This window comes from Canis aureus, chromosome 6, assembly GCF_053574225.1.
Source record: "Canis aureus isolate CA01 chromosome 6, VMU_Caureus_v.1.0, whole genome shotgun sequence".
NCBI classification, from domain to species: domain Eukaryota; kingdom Metazoa; phylum Chordata; class Mammalia; order Carnivora; family Canidae; genus Canis; species Canis aureus.
This window is the reverse complement of record NC_135616.1, coordinates 43,009,511-43,024,417: the sequence shown is the minus strand read 5'-3', so window position 1 is coordinate 43,024,417 and position 14,907 is coordinate 43,009,511. Positions and strand designations below refer to the sequence as shown.

The 14,907-nt window shown below is 60.5% G+C and overlaps 1 protein-coding gene across 2 annotated transcripts in view; it reads right to left on the bottom strand.

Moving 5' to 3' along the window:
* Positions 1-335: 335 nt before the first annotated feature.
* Positions 336-14,907, bottom strand: part of COQ8A (coenzyme Q8A) — a 37,502-nt gene continuing 22,930 nt past the window's right edge. For both annotated transcript variants that reach the window (XM_077901326.1, XM_077901327.1), the window contains exons 5-15: positions 7,733-7,807; positions 4,924-5,046; positions 3,657-3,742; positions 3,347-3,487; positions 2,834-2,915; positions 2,646-2,739; positions 2,282-2,423; positions 1,960-2,067; positions 1,805-1,870; positions 1,536-1,622; positions 336-1,254 (exon numbers count right to left, since the gene is read on the bottom strand). In XM_077901326.1, coding sequence (XP_077757452.1) covers positions 967-1,254; positions 1,536-1,622; positions 1,805-1,870; positions 1,960-2,067; positions 2,282-2,423; positions 2,646-2,739; positions 2,834-2,915; positions 3,347-3,487; positions 3,657-3,742; positions 4,924-5,046; positions 7,733-7,807 — 1,292 coding nt within the window. In that variant the 3' untranslated portion in view covers positions 336-966. The remainder of the gene's footprint in view (positions 1,255-1,535; positions 1,623-1,804; positions 1,871-1,959; positions 2,068-2,281; positions 2,424-2,645; positions 2,740-2,833; positions 2,916-3,346; positions 3,488-3,656; positions 3,743-4,923; positions 5,047-7,732; positions 7,808-14,907) is intronic.

Sequence of the window (14,907 nt, the reverse complement as noted above, 5' to 3'; positions counted from 1 at the left end):
GGGATGCCAGCTGTGAAGGCCCCACGGCAATGCTCACAAATGCCCAGGCAGAGGATTCAGCTTGCCTTGGGAAAAGCCACAGCCCAGGGGGTGTTGTCCCTCAGCATGGCTGTCCCCTCAGATGCAGGTGGGCAGACCCTGTTGGCAGGGGTCACCACCGTCCCAGCTAGCTCTTCCGTGCATGTGATGGGGTGGGTGCCTCCCCTCCCAGCCCTCCCCTCCCCACCAGGGATCAATCTGGGCCCAACAACCTGGGGTGTGACACCGGTCTCGAGCAGGTCACAATCAGCCCAGCGCCCTTTACGAGTAGAAGTCACACCACAATTCTAGGAGAGTGGGTTTTAGGTTTTTTAATATTGAAACAAATCAAACAATTACAAGAATTGTACAAAAATGAACAGCCTGTGGTGACCCCTCGGGTCTAAACAGGTGACATCTGCACATTCACCTCCTTCCACAAAAGCCCCCGCCCTGGAGCAGGAAAGAGGGGCCCTGCACACCGATCTCTGGCTCCTCACCCCTCCCAGGGGCGGCCGTAGATCTCCAGAAACTTCCACTGTCCAGAGCATTGAGCCCAGCCAGCGAGCAGGCCGGGCCTCACATGGGGAAGCATACTTGCCGGCACCGCTCGGAGCACAGGCAGAGGAAACACACACCTCATCCCAGAGACACGCAAGCCTTACCCTCTACGAACATTCGGTAAAATCTAAAGGGGCTTCTCTAATTCTGGTGGCAGGGAATCCAAGGGCTCCTCACGTTCCCAGGAGAACCACCATTACAAGGAAAAGGGGGAAACCTGCTGTCTTCACTCATTTCAGAGGCTAAGCGCACACGGAGCAGACCCCAGAGGAGCCAGGGCTGAGACGGCAGTCCGGCTGTGGGAGGTTGGGGTGCCGGGGACAGCTGGGAGGGTCCGGGCGCCAGGGACGGTTGCGGGGGCGCCCAGGACCCCAGGGGGCAGCCCAGCTACTGCTGCTCAGCCCGCTGCTTGCAGTAGTTGCTGTAAGCCTCCTCGAACATGGACTTGCAGGGGAAGCGGGCCTTCAGCTTGGAGCAGATGAGGAAGGAGCCCCCCATCTTTCTGTGCAGGGAGTAGGTCTCCTCAGGGGGCGGGACGAGCCGGTGCTTCAGCATGATGGGGATCAGGTTGTGGATCTTCTCAGTGGTACTCTGCGTGCCAAAGTCAAAGGGCTCCTCCGAGGCAAAGGCCTCCCCCAGGATGAGGATGGCATCCAGGTGGGCGTCCTCCATGGCCTGCGGGGCGTGGCAAGGGGTGGGGGGGTTACCCCGGCATGGAGCTCTCCCACTGAGTGGTGGTGAAGGCGAGGGGAGGTTAAGGGGGTGTGTGATTATTAAGGAGACTGATGAATGGTGGGTAGGGTGGGGTTGGGGGGGAGGTGGGGCTGGGCCAGGGGGAGTCCTCAAGGACACCAACACCTCTCATCCATTCACAAGTCAGGGTTTGGGGAAAGCAGCTGCTGCCCACCCTCCCCGTGCGAAGTCCCACGGAGCCCCGGAAGCCATGGGCCGCTGACCTTGACCTCATAGCCAGTGAGGAACTTCATCTCTATGGACTTCCTTAGCACCGCCTCCCTGTCTCTGTCGGCAGCTGCCCTGATGATCTGGGCACATGGGAGAGGCAGTGAGTGGCACAGAGGAGGCACCCCCCACACTCCCTCCAAGCTCCTGGCCTGGGAGCCCACCGGGCTTTGTCCTCCAGTGGACACCGGACACCATGCAGGAGGACAGCACACCCGTCTCTTGCCCCCTTCCCAGCCTCTAAGCACCCCTGGCCCCTGCTGACCTGGATGTAGAGGTCCGTGAAGGACCGGTCATATTCCCGAGTCGCCCCAAAGTCCAGAAGAGCCACCTGGAACAAGCAACACGGGGGAGGTTTACCTGCTACAGCAGGGCCGGACCCCAACCTCAGGGGCCCCCAGGGAGGTGCCCAGGGCTCACCTTGTGCTGCTGAGGGTCATAGAAAAAGTTGGACCAGTTGGGGTCTGTCTGCATGAAGTGGAACTCAAACAGCTCCCTCAGGCACAGGACTAGGATGTTATAGCAGATCTGGGGGGGGCAGGGGGGGACATGGTGGCACCAGGCCCAGTCTGGGGCCCAGGGAGCCACCTCCCGTCCTCCCCCTCCAGCCGCCCTCCCCCATTGCACACATCAGGACTCCCGATGCTGAGTGTCCCCAGCAGGGGGACCTGAGAGCCCCCGGTGACCCCTCCCTCCCTCCCCACCGTGTCCCTCACGGTGACACGGCCACTGTGACACACACCTCGTTCCGGATCTCCTGGCTCAGCCCCTCGGCCTGGTCTAGAGGGAAGCCTGATACCAGCTCTGTGGTCAGCACATGGGGGCTGCAGAGCTCGTCCACGATCTCGGGCACATAGAAGAAGGGATGGTCCTTCAGCAGCTCCCTGAGGGTGGGTTGGGGGGGTCACATCCTGATGCCAGAGCCTCCCACCCTCACCCCCAAGATGGGCACTGAGGAACGGAGCCAGGCAGGGTGTGGCAGTGACCCCAGGTCCCAACTACAGCCACCTGCCCCTCAGAGCCACAGGGGCCTTCACCCCAGCCTGGAGGCTGCCTCAAGCTTGTCACCTGTGTCCCCCACGGGAGCCCCCAGCCATGAGCCCCACCTGAACTTCTTGGCGCAGGCGGCCTCCCGTTGGTAGTCACACTCCAGGGCCAGCTCCCGCCTCAGCACGTCAATCAGGTGCTCGGGGAACAGGCCTGCGCCAGGGAGCAGGGGGTCAGTGGGGGCTGAGGGCTCCCCAAGGTGGCCCCCTCGGATCCCCAGAGTCCATCCTGCGGGCCTGCCCCTGACCTTCAGGAAGCATGTTGCTCATGTTCAGCACGGCCATGAGATTGTTGACGTCACTGTTGATGCTCTGGGCTACACCAGGGTACTGCGGGGAAGCAGAGGGGTCCCAGGCAGGGCCCCGCTAGGGAGCCCCGCTCTCCCAGCCGAGGCCCACCCAGACCCCATGCCTAGGGTGAGTGAAAGATGGGACCTATGATGCGCCAGGACACCCAGGCCCCACCAGCGGCCCTCATGCCACTGTGCCTCCCCCAACCTCCCCAGTCAGGGCCCCACCCCCCTGACAGACACTGACCTGTCCCCTCCCCGCCTCACCAGCCCAAACCAAGTCTGCAGGGAGGCTGTGCCACCAGAAGTCACTCTCAGTGTGTACTGCCCAGTGCCCAGTGCTGACCAGGTGCCGGGGACGGAAATGCTAAGACCCAGGCCCCACCCCGGAGCGGGGGCACACGGGTGGGGGGTGCAGACGCCCCAACACTGCAGGGCCCCCGAGGATGGCCGCATACACCGGGCGCCTACCTGGATCTTCATGGCCACCTCGCGGCCGCCCTTCATGCGAGCCAGGTGTACCTGGCCGATGGACGCCGCGGCGAAGGGCCGCTCCTCGAAGTACTCCAGCTTGTCCCGCCAGCCGGGACCCAGGTCGTTGTTGAGAGTTTTCTGGCAGGAGAGGTGAGGGAGGGGCCGTGAGCACAGCCCACCCCAGGGACACCCTGACAAGCACCCCCAGGCTGTCCCCCTCAGGCTACTGCAGTTGACCCCCAAGGGTGGGGGGACGGCCAAGGACCCAGACACCGCGCCCCCCCCATCACCAGCACCGCCTGCTCACAGTCATCTGCTTCAGCGGCATGAAGTCTGCGCTCTGCCTCACCCGCTCGAAGATCTTGGCCAGATGGGGGTTGATGAAAGCATCATCTAGAAGGCACCAGAAGGCACAGAGCAGAGGCCTCACCCCTCAAAGGGCAGGAGCGTGGGGCAGGGGCAGTGCAGCCCCCTCAGCCCCACTGTGGGGTGGCCCCGGGATGGAGGCAGACGCGCTGCTCCATGCACCAACCGAGGCCACACTGCAGCCCCCCAACCCCCCCGTGCGGCCAGGAGCCTCTCCCCACCCAGTATACCAGCCCCCAAGGCCGTGGACCGTGGACGGAGCCCCAGGGAGGCCCAGGGAGGCCCCAGGGGGGCACGCACCCAGGCACTGCGGCCGACACAGGCACGAGACAGTGGCACCCGGGGCGCAGGGGGCGTCCATGCAGCCTGAGGGCCCCTGCACAGCAGCAGGTGGGCTCGCTAGCTCACCCAGCGACCTGAGAGGGCGGCTTCTTAGAAATAATAGACGCTTTTCAGAATTATAAAACAAGCAAATTTTGGAAGTAAAGTGAAATAAGGTATCAAAAATACAGAGCCTGGCCCCTACAGAGAACTATTCCTTTTCCCTCTGACCCTACAGCTGTGGTCACGCTGCGCAGAGGCCGCTGCAGCCTGCTTTCCTCACGGTGGTTTCTCCCGGTGTGGGCGTCCTGAACATTCTACATGTCTGTGTGTCCAGGACCACAGAGGACGCTCCTCCTGCGCAGAGCCCGGTGCACATCTCTGACACTGTCCTCGTGAAGGGCCACCACACAGGGTGTCCTGGACTCGGGGCTGGCCCACAGAAGGGCTGTGGAGGCACCCCACTGGCCAGGGGGTTAACTCCCAGCTCACGCCCCCGGTGAGCCCTGCGGTGCCAGGAGGGGCCTTGTCTTCAAACTCCCCTCGCAGGAGCCAGGCCTTGGGGGCACCCCCCTCCCACCGTGGCCCTGATCTGGGGCCCATGTGCCCGCATACCCCAGGTCCTGCGGGGGCAAGCCCGCGACCTCCCCCACCAGCACCTCCAACCCACACACGCAGCAGCAGGGGGACCCTCACCAACTTGTGAGAGGTCAGGACAACCCACGAGGCGAGAAACAGGAGCACAGGCTCCTACTTCAGATGTTCTTAAACATCCGGCTGGTTAACAGCCAGGACTCCAGCAAGAGGGCCCAGTGGTGGGGACACACCCCCGTCCCCTCCCGAGGGGGATCAAAGCGCCGTGCCCCTGTCCCCCGGTGCCCACTCACCCTGGATGCTCAGCATCTGGCCCAGCTTGAGCGCCGCCCCGCGCACCTTGCACAACGTGCGCACGATGCGCTCCGCGTTGGCCTCAGACAGGAAGGGGCTGGAATCCAGCACAGCTTTCTTCCCTGCAGGCAGGAGCCAGGTCAGTGCGCACCCACCGGCCCCTCTCGGGTGTCCACACACCTCATCCGACCCAACCTGGCCTGGCCAAGCAGCCCGAGGAGGATGAGGTGGGCCTGCGGGCCTGGGGGTGCCTCCCGGGGCTCCACGCCTCATGAAGACAGGGACAGTACGGAATGTCGGGGCCACACACGGGCTCCGGCCTCCCGAACTTCCTAGAAACCAGCATGGTGCTGACACCCTGCCTGGTGCTGCGGAAGGGCCTCCCGGGCACCCAGCTCTCCCCAGGCCTGATTCTGGAACCCACCCATGCACACACACACACATGCACATACACGCACATGCACACACAGACACGCACAGACACACATGCATATACACACATGCACACAGGTACACGCACACAGGCACATGCACACGGACATGCACACACACATGCTCACAGGCACGCAGACATGCCCACACCCACACACACATATGCACACACACACAGAGCCCCTCCCTCCCTCCGTAGTGGTCCCTGGGGCCTGCTGGGGGTAGCACTGAAGGCCATGCTCAGCTGCTCAGAGGCAGGGGTACGAGGACAGAGGGACCAACGTGAGGACGACTGTCACTGTCCCTCCCACCCAGGTAGGGGACAATGGGCAGCTGGCTGCAGAGGGTACAGTCCTCCGGGGAGGGAAGCACAGGGTCCAGGGCAGCACAGTGGTGGTGTACCCCTCCCTCCACCCAGGAGGCCCTGGGTGCAAATGACCTCCGTCTGGCACGAGCTGGGGTGGCAGGTGGCAGGTGAAAGGGCAAGGAGCTGGCAGGCGGCGGGGGGGGGAGGGCTGCAGGGCATCAGGGCCTGCTGACCCCATCCTCCCACCCCAACCCCAGCGCAGCCCAAACACCAAGTCCCCTTGTTCTGAAGTAGGGAGAGGCCGGAGCAGGGCTTTCTCCTCACCTGCTCGGGACGCTGCCCCTGTCCACCCCAGCTGCTCCAGCCCGGGACACCCACTGCTCTCCCTGCGCTCTGTCCTGTGAGCCCAGTCAGATCTGTCCCCACACTGTCCCCATGGTGCCGGGCACTGTCCTCAGGCCCCATCACCACCGGCCTGGCCCAGCGCTCCACGGGGGAGCCAAGTCCTCACAGAGGGAAGGGCACAGGTGAGGGGGGTGGGAGAGGGCGGGGGGGCAGGAGGGACACGGGGATTGAGGCTCCGGGGACGTTCAGTCTGCAGATGAGAAGCCCCTGAGAGCAGCCGCGAATCCACTGTGGAAAAGCGGGGAGGAGGAGAAGGCTGGCGGGGAGGCTGCTGGCCCTCAGCACACAGCCCCTGCCTGGGGCGCTCCTGAGATCTGGGGACCGTGCTCAGTCCTCCCAGGCCTTCCAGACAGCACCCCCACAGCCCAGGCATGGCCGGTTCTGAGAGCGGTCTGGGGAAGCCAGGCCACGGCGGGCAGGCCCCCCACTCACGGGAGGCCCTGCTGGGGCAGACCGGGCCTTGCTGGCCAGGGGCTCCGGAGCCCCCTCGGGACTGCCCAGGTCACCCAGCAGCTCTCAGGCCATGCTCCCTAAGCCCCCTGACCCCCAGTCAGGGTCCCCACTTCCCTAACGAAGGTCACCAGCTGTAACCCTGGAGCCAGTTCTCTGCTTGGCGGAGGTGGGCCGGAGAGCAGCCAGCTTCCAGGGGGACAGGAGGGGGCTGTGCCCAGAGAACACTGGCTTCTCATTCCAGAGAGAGCCCATCTTCGCTTCCCAAAGTATCTCGGTGCCAACACTAAAAATACCCTCACTAAACCCTCTCTGTCCTCCGGCTCCTTCCAAGGACGCTCGGTGTTCCCCGTGTGCCCCTCCCTCCAGGAGGCCCCTCATCCCCACAGGGGGTTCTTGCAGGTGAAGCAGGGCCATCCAGGTGTCCAGAAGGCTCCCTCGCAGCCCCCAGTGGAGCCCAGCCCTGGACTTTCGGGGGCCACAGTGCAATAGCACAGTGGGCGTCCCTGGGTCCCCACAGAAAAAGGAAGGAGCTGATGCCCCCTGAATGGCCGGGGGCACCCAGCTTAGATCTTCAAATATTTGGGAAATCCACCAAGCAGAGGCCTCTACCAGCCCTGCTCTCGATGCCCCCAGGGCCCCAGCCCAGACAGGTCGGTGGGAGGACATCCAGGGGCCCCCAGACCCAGTGTCACGAAAACCACCAGTCTGCAGAACATTCTCCATGAAGTACACCCCCGACCAGGCCACCCCAACTAGGGGACTGACGGCTGGGACCTCATGGGCCCAGGAAGGCAGGGGACAGAGGAGTCGTGATCTTCACCTCGGAGACAGAGGGTCCAGGGCAAGAGAAGGGGCCGCTGTGGGTGTCTGGGCCAGGGCAGCAGGGCTTGAAGGGTCTGTGCCAGTAGCACAAACATCCCTCACCCACAGCCCCATGGGGAGCCCTGCACCCCGACAGCCCCACGAGCAGGGCAGAGGCAGGACCAAAACAGAGGCTCCAACAGGAAGTGGGTGGGTGTGCCCACCACCAGAGGAGCCAGGAAGGGCCAAGCAGAGCAGCCTTGAGGCCTCAGCAGACACGGGGGCACCATATACGTGGAACATGGGGCAGGAGGCGGCCCCTGGGTGGGGGAGGTGGTCAACACTCCAGAACGGGGTTGGGGGCGGGGGTGCTGGGAGCTGACTGGCCCACCTCCCAGGGCCCAGCTCACCTGAAGGGTCCTCTGGGCGGAGGCTCTTCTTGGCTACTTCGGCCAGGGCCCCAAAGCCTAGCCCCACGGCCAGACCTGCAAGGAGACGAGGCACTGGGCACACGTGCAGGGCCTGCCCACCACCCCCACATCCACGAGGCCCAGAACGGCCCCACGTGGCCCCGCCTTAGCTCCCGGGGACCCTCGCTGACAGTCCAGACCTTCTGAAAAGGGACAAAAGGAAGGAGGTACACAGGCGCTGATTTCAGATGTCTGGCTCCAGGTGGGCGCCTGTGGGAAAAGGCGTCCCCCACCCCACCCCTGCTTGTGAGACCCGTGAAGAGGCTAGAAAGCGCACAAGTGTGACGCGGTTTCCCGGCATAGACACAGCCCAGTGATGGTCTGTGGGCCAGGGAGGCGGGCGGCACAGCAGCCCCCACACCCAGAGGGGTGAGCTCACCCCGGGCACCCTGTTCAGCGGGTGAGAAAACCAGCATGTGCTTCTGTGTTTTCCAAGGTTTGCACAATGATCATGTATTACTGTTATGAAAAATATTACTGCATTTATTGAAAATGTTATTTAACAAAAAAATAATAGCAAATAAGTGGTAAAAGTGAACAACAATTTTCAAGGTAACCTAACCTTACAATGTGCTTAGTGACCATCCTAGCCACCGGGTCACCAGCTGGAAGCCCACGGGTCGGGGCGAGAGCTCCCAGTAGGGCCAGGCACCGGCAGCGCTCCGGTGCTTGCTGTGACCGTCACTAATTCTGTTCAAGATGGTTGGAACTGGGCTGCCCAAAAGAAGTACAAGGCCAGCCATGTGCACAAGGTTAAATTTTCTAGTAGCCATGTTAAAAAAAAAAAGACAAAAAGACAAAAGGAAGTGTGGGAAGTGAATGCATGTTGTGTATTTTATCTAACATAATACATCCAAAATATTATCAGGAAGTCCTCTTGTGTTTAAGACTTATCAGAGGTGTTTCACTGTTCTGTTTTGGTTTTGTATGGAGTCTTCAAAACCAGTGTGTACTTTGCCCTCACACAGCGCCACCCCCGCCCCCGGCCCGGCTGGGGCTGGCGATGCTTCAGGCGCTCATGCACACAGCACAGGGCAGCGCAGGATGAGCCGAGCTCTGGAAGCCACAGAAAGGAGCCAAGCACCCAGAAATGGCCCTCACGCCCACCCAGACATCGGTGCCAGGGCCTGTTTATCCTGCCAACCGGCTCTGGGGGGCCCTGGGCAGGGAGCGGAGAGCAGCCATGCCAATTAAACATTAACTCCCCTGCTGCCTGCCCACCTCACCCCACCCAGCACCGTATCTGACTTTGCAAACTAAGTGATAACAAGCAAGGTTAACTTTCAAACAAGAGTAACCTGCACCACGGTCTCTCTGCTTCTAGACTTTTCTCTGCCTGCATCAAGTCCAAAGACAAGCCCAGGGTTAGCCAGCCTGGCCACTGCGAGCAGAGGCGGCCCACCAGCTCCCCTGCCCCTCTTCTCCCCCAGATGCTATGTCAAACCCTTCCCTGGCCATTTCTAGGCCACCAGGCAGGGCCGAAGCTTTCCAAGGGCAAGGACGTGTCATTAAATCACCAAAAGAACATTCTGCAGAGAAGGCCTTCAGCGGCTCCTGTGGCCCTCTAAGCTCCCCGGGGAGCTTGCCCAGCGCCAGGCCTGATGTGCTGCCAGCTGATGGGCTCCCCACTGCAGCCAGCCTGGCCGCCCTGACCTTGGCCTCAGGAGCTCCCGGTCCCCCGCCACCACCCGGCGAGCTTCAGGCCATTGCAGAGCCTCGTGGAGGGGGAAGCACAAGGCCCAGGATGGCACTGCCCTCCGTGCCGTGACCCACGATCGGCCCGCCTGGCCCACGCGGCCTGCCCGCAAGGAAGACGACCAGCCCCGGAACCAGTGCTGCAGCCCGCGGCCCGGCCAGCTCCGCCAGGAAGGCTGCGGGCGCTTCGCTCTAGAACAGAGCTTCTGCCGTCAAGAAACGCGGGGCAAGTAGACGGCTCTCCCCGGAGACCGGGGAGCCCTGGGCCAGCTTCCCGGCCCCCAGCCCAGGCCTTCCTCCCTGAGGAAGAACAAACACCATCCGAAGGCGAAGGCGGCGCCATCGGTAAGGACGCGTGGCGAGAGGGGCCCCGAGCGGGAGGAGGAAGCACAGGTTTCTGGCGACTCTGGCCTGGGCGCCCAGAAACCCGGCCCCTCTACGGGGCAAGGCTCGTGGGGGCTTCTGCGCAACAGCCGCGGGCGAACAGACTGCTACGGACGACAGGCCGCGCCAGGCACTGTTCCGGGCCCCGCTTTCGTGACACATCTTCTAAGACACAGGAATGTGGGTGCCCCTGCCCCTTCCGTGCGGGTCCGAGTCACGGCAGCCTGCGCGGCACACCTCCACCCTCGCCACCCTGTCTTCCGATAGGATACACCTCTGTGGCTTCTCTCTTCCTCGATATATTTCTTTACTGACATTATTCACTTTTTTCACTTTTGGAATCCGTGATCACCAGCAGAACCACACACGGACAAGTGGCATCACGTGGTCACTGAAGCACACCACGGGTGACACAGGAGTCCCACAGTGCCCCTGCCCCTTCCTGAGGTCAAGTCTTTTTTTTTTTTTTAAATAGACTCCACACCCAACGTGGCAATTGAACCCACGACCCCAAGACTGAGAGTCACGTGTCCTCCGACTGATAAGCCAGGTGCCCCTCCTGAGCTATTTTTTAAAGCAAAGCCTCTTTTCTGGGACTGAGGGTCCCTTAACCTTTCACCTTCTAAAAATACTAGGGTTCCCAAGGGTCCATTTGCTCTACACCCCATTCCTGGCACAGTCTTCTCACATCTGTTCCCTGGATCGGATTTCGCAAGCGGCCCCACACATCACGTCGCCCTATCTCCTCCTGCTTCTACATGTTTGGTTTCCTCCCGTTCCGTCCTGGTGCCCTCAGCACCCCCTCGCCGCTGCCTCACTGGCAGGACTGCAGGTTCCTGGCGGAGGCCTCTGGCTGCCACACGTGCGAACGAGCGGCGCTCGGCTCCTTGGGAGATCAGCCTCCTCGGCGGCCAGCCTGACCCCCTGGAGTCTCATCTCTGTCTTTCAAGCCTCCTTCATTTTCCAGACACACGGGAGGCCGGGAAGACAACTCCTCTGAAGCAGGAATTGGAACAGGGACAGAAGATACAGATAAGAACGTGGGAGACACACAGGACCGTGGACACATTATACGTCAAACACGTGTTGGGGGACAGAACAGGGCAGAAGCAGCACTTGAAGAAATGACCAGAACTTCCTGATGCTGACAACAGAAATATCAAGCCACAGATTAAAATATCCTCATTGAAGCCAATGCAAGACCTGTACTGTCCAGGGCCTGGGACTTCCGCAGGGCCAGCGTCCACCCCCGGCCCAGGGCTCAGCCACGACTGCGGGCTCCGGATCAACCCAGCAGGCTGCAGGTGGTGGTGCCTAGACCCGGAGCACGCCTGTAAGCGGTCACCGTGCGCACGGGGCTCCGCTCCGGACCCCCGCCCCCCGCCACCTCTGGCAGAGGTCTCTGAGCACACGGCCAGCTGCCCGTGGAGGGCTGCCGGAGCCTGACAGGGAGGGGGTAGGCAGCAGAGTCCACGTTTACGAAGTCCGAAGTCAATGCGGGTCGCCAGTCCAGCGGAGTGTCCCATCCCGGGAGTGAGAGGCGCCCAACGGGAAGAACGTGCAGAACAAAGGGAGCCAGGTGCTACGTCCAGAGGTCTAGGCCACCCCGGCCCTAGAAGTGCCAGTCCTGCCAGAGCCTTCGCCATATGGTGGCCTCGTGTCCACAGAAGGCCCAGCAGACCCTCCTCTTGGAGGAAGACGACATCCCAGCCTGCACTGCTCCCAGAGGCCCAGAGCCGAGCTGCGGTGGACAGGAGGTCATGAGAAGCGGGCAGCAGCCGGCAGAGTGGAGAACTTGGGGACAGGGCAGGCAGGGGCGGCTGGCTCTGCCACACTGCTCAGGCTGGGGTCCGCAGCATCACCCCCCTTCCTTCTTAGTGTGGGGAGGAAGGAGGCGAATGCCTGCCAACCACTGTGGGCAAAATCCCTCCCTGCTGGGCTTTATCAGAGTCTCTGCTCCCAGGTCTGCAGCTTCTGAAAGTGGCCTGCACAGGGGAATCATAATGTTCCCCACGCTGCGGCCCACCAAACGGACAGCCCAAGCCAGGAGTCCCTCCATCCTGTGGGAGGAACTCTCCCAGGGGTGAGGCTGGCTCTTATGCCATCTTGTTGCCTAGCCCACCCTGAGAACTGTCCCAAGCCTTGGGCCATGCGGCAGCTGCTCCTCTGCAGATGCCCACCCCATTCTGGGCCCACGGGATCCTATCTGCTCCCCTAGATGACCATACCCCAGGCCCTCTCTCTCCAGGAGGCCAACCACACTAGCTCCGTGCAAATGATGGATCATTTGCATTTTAACCTTTTTTTCCCGTAATATGAATATCCTGGTTTTGTATTAGGCCCTCATTCCCACGCTGTGTTCTCAGGTACATGAGAGATCCCAGGGGTCAGGGGGCAGCAGCTCCAGGTCTACACAGCAGAATACTTGTGTCACCAGGGACAGCGATTATGTGGAGGGCGGAGCCTATGGAGCCACCTCATTTGTGCACTGGAGTCAGCTCTTCAGCCACAGTGTCCTCTCGAAAGCCCTCCCTCCACCTGTGGTGTTCCAGAGAGAGAAGATTTGAACTTGTCTAGGGCCTGATCTTCTCCTGGAAGTCAGGAAATTGGTCTCGACAGGAACATGTGGTGCCAAGGGGAAGCCAGTGTTGACTGAGGGTTGTCTATCCATGTCACAGAGGGTTCTTGGTCCAGACTTCTAGTCCCAGAGCCCAGGACTCACTGTTCCTACCACATCCAGCCTTCATGGGACTCTGCGGGGCCTACCATGCACAACAGGGTGTGTGTGTGTGTGTCTGTGTATCTGTGTGTTAAAAATGACTTGGTGGAGGGGGGGGCACCTGGGAGGCTCAGTCAGTGAAGCATCTGCCTTCAGCTCAGGCCATGATTCCGGGGTCCTACGATCGAGCCCTGAATTGGGCTCCCTGCTCAATGCAGAGTCTGCTTCTCCCTCTCCCTGCTGCCCCGCCTGCTTATGTGTGTGCACTCTCTCTCTTTCTCTAATAAAATAAATAAATAAAATCTTTTTAAAAAAATGAGTTGGTAAGAACAGGTTTAGGAACAACACCTCGGGACCCTTCTTGAGCTGCCCGGGAATGGGTGTCTGAGGCAAAGCCTACATTTCTTACTTTATAAATTCTGGGCTTTTCCTGTCAGCTTCCAGAGAGACCATCAGCCATGACTTCTCTGGTGCCCAGAGCCACGTCCTGCCTGCCGCAGCAGTGGCTGGGTTCGCGAGGAAGAGAGAAAGCTCCATTCCTGTGCCAGGAGAGCCCCACCAACCTCCCTCCCTGTGCCAGAAGGGGACAACTTCACAGAGCACCTGGGGTGACGCGTCCACTTGCTGCTCACTCTGGTGATCGTATTTGTCTGGCCTCCAAAGGACAAACATGTTGGTCTTCTCCCTGTTCCTCTGGGGTTTTATTGTTTATAAACTTTTCATTTTGAGAAGAAGAGCCAGAGCATCTCTGACCAAAAGTTCTGTTCCAGGAATGGATCTGGATCACAGCCTGGGGCCCCTGAGGTGGGGGCTGAACCTCCCTTTCTCTTGTGCTCCCTCCCTACTTTGGCCAGGTCTGTCCTAAACAATTGACTCCTACCCCAGCCCCTCTTCTAATTCCCACTCCCAAAAACTGCCCTACACACACACACACACACACACACACACACACACACACAGGTCTGAAGAAGCTACGAACACGCCAAGCCTTGTTCCCAATCTCCTGTGTCAAGACCATTCCTGGATGTGGTTCATACCAATGCACTTGTTCTATGATGGAACCAATCTCCTTTAGTCCTGATCTCAGTCAGGGTGGAGAGAAGCGGGGGAGCGGGGGGACCTTCCATGTATGAAGTACGGTCAGGAGACTGAGACACAGAAGATGAGCTACATCCATGTCATTTGGGCACTTCCATGTGGGGGCGAGAAACTTACGTCCCGGTGGCCATAGACAGTTTAACAGGAGACAGACGAGTGTGGCGCCCTCCCTTCCTGTGTGTGAAATCTCGAATGGATGGGGCGGTGCGGGGGGAGGAAAGCTTGTGTCTCTCTGTTCTTTCCCTCATTTCTGAACTGCAGGCCACCGAGCTCCCGAGGGCACCAGGGCCTCCACCTCCAGGCAGTTTAGGGAGCGGCTGACTTTGCCCGATGGGCACATCCTCCTACTCACTGGTGCTTGTAACACACGCTGACCCCTTTCCCTTCTCTCCTTACCCTGGGGAAAAATACAATGAATAAGTAAAACCTTACTGGTTCTGGAAAAAGACCCCAATTTTAAAGAAGGGAAAGTAGATAGGGTCCAAGGTCCCAAGGAAGCAGGGCAGGAATTGTAACCCAGATACTGTGATGACCTAAAGCCCAGTCCTGACCCCAAACCCTGCCTTTGACCCCATTTCCATATCACTCCTTCACAAGACCCAACATCCACACATCACTCTGCTCCCAACACGTGGGCTGTAAGACACCCACTGCTGACCTTTTCAAAGGTGGGCCTGCCTCCCAGGGGTCTAGAATCATCCCTTTCCTTCATGCCCCCCCACCCCGTAAAGATCCGACATCTGTCGGTCTGCTTCGCACCCTCACGAGGGAAAGAGAGGTTAGCAGGTCTGCTAGAAGAACAAAGTGGGAATGTTACCTCACTGCTTGGATGACGACCCGCCAGTAAACCACACACTTCGCAACCCAGTGAAGAGCCACATAAAAGGGATGCTTGCAGCTCTGGAAACAGTTTTTTTGCAACACACATGGTTCTAAGAATCCAGGATATTAATTCCGACTGCTTTCTACTCAACTCCACTCTATTGCTTTTTTAAACTCCTGCCTTAGCCCACTACATTGACTTCCCGCCCGTGGAAGGGTCAGAACACACATTGTGAGAACCTCGGGGTGAGGCTGAAGGCCCGGAACTCACTCAGGAGCCCAAGTGACACGTTCCTCCCAGACCCAGCCGCTCCCTGCAACCACCTATCCCCTGGAAGCCTGACACAGCAGCCACCAAGTGTTGGGCAACCCTCCAGCGCACACCGAAGACGGCTCG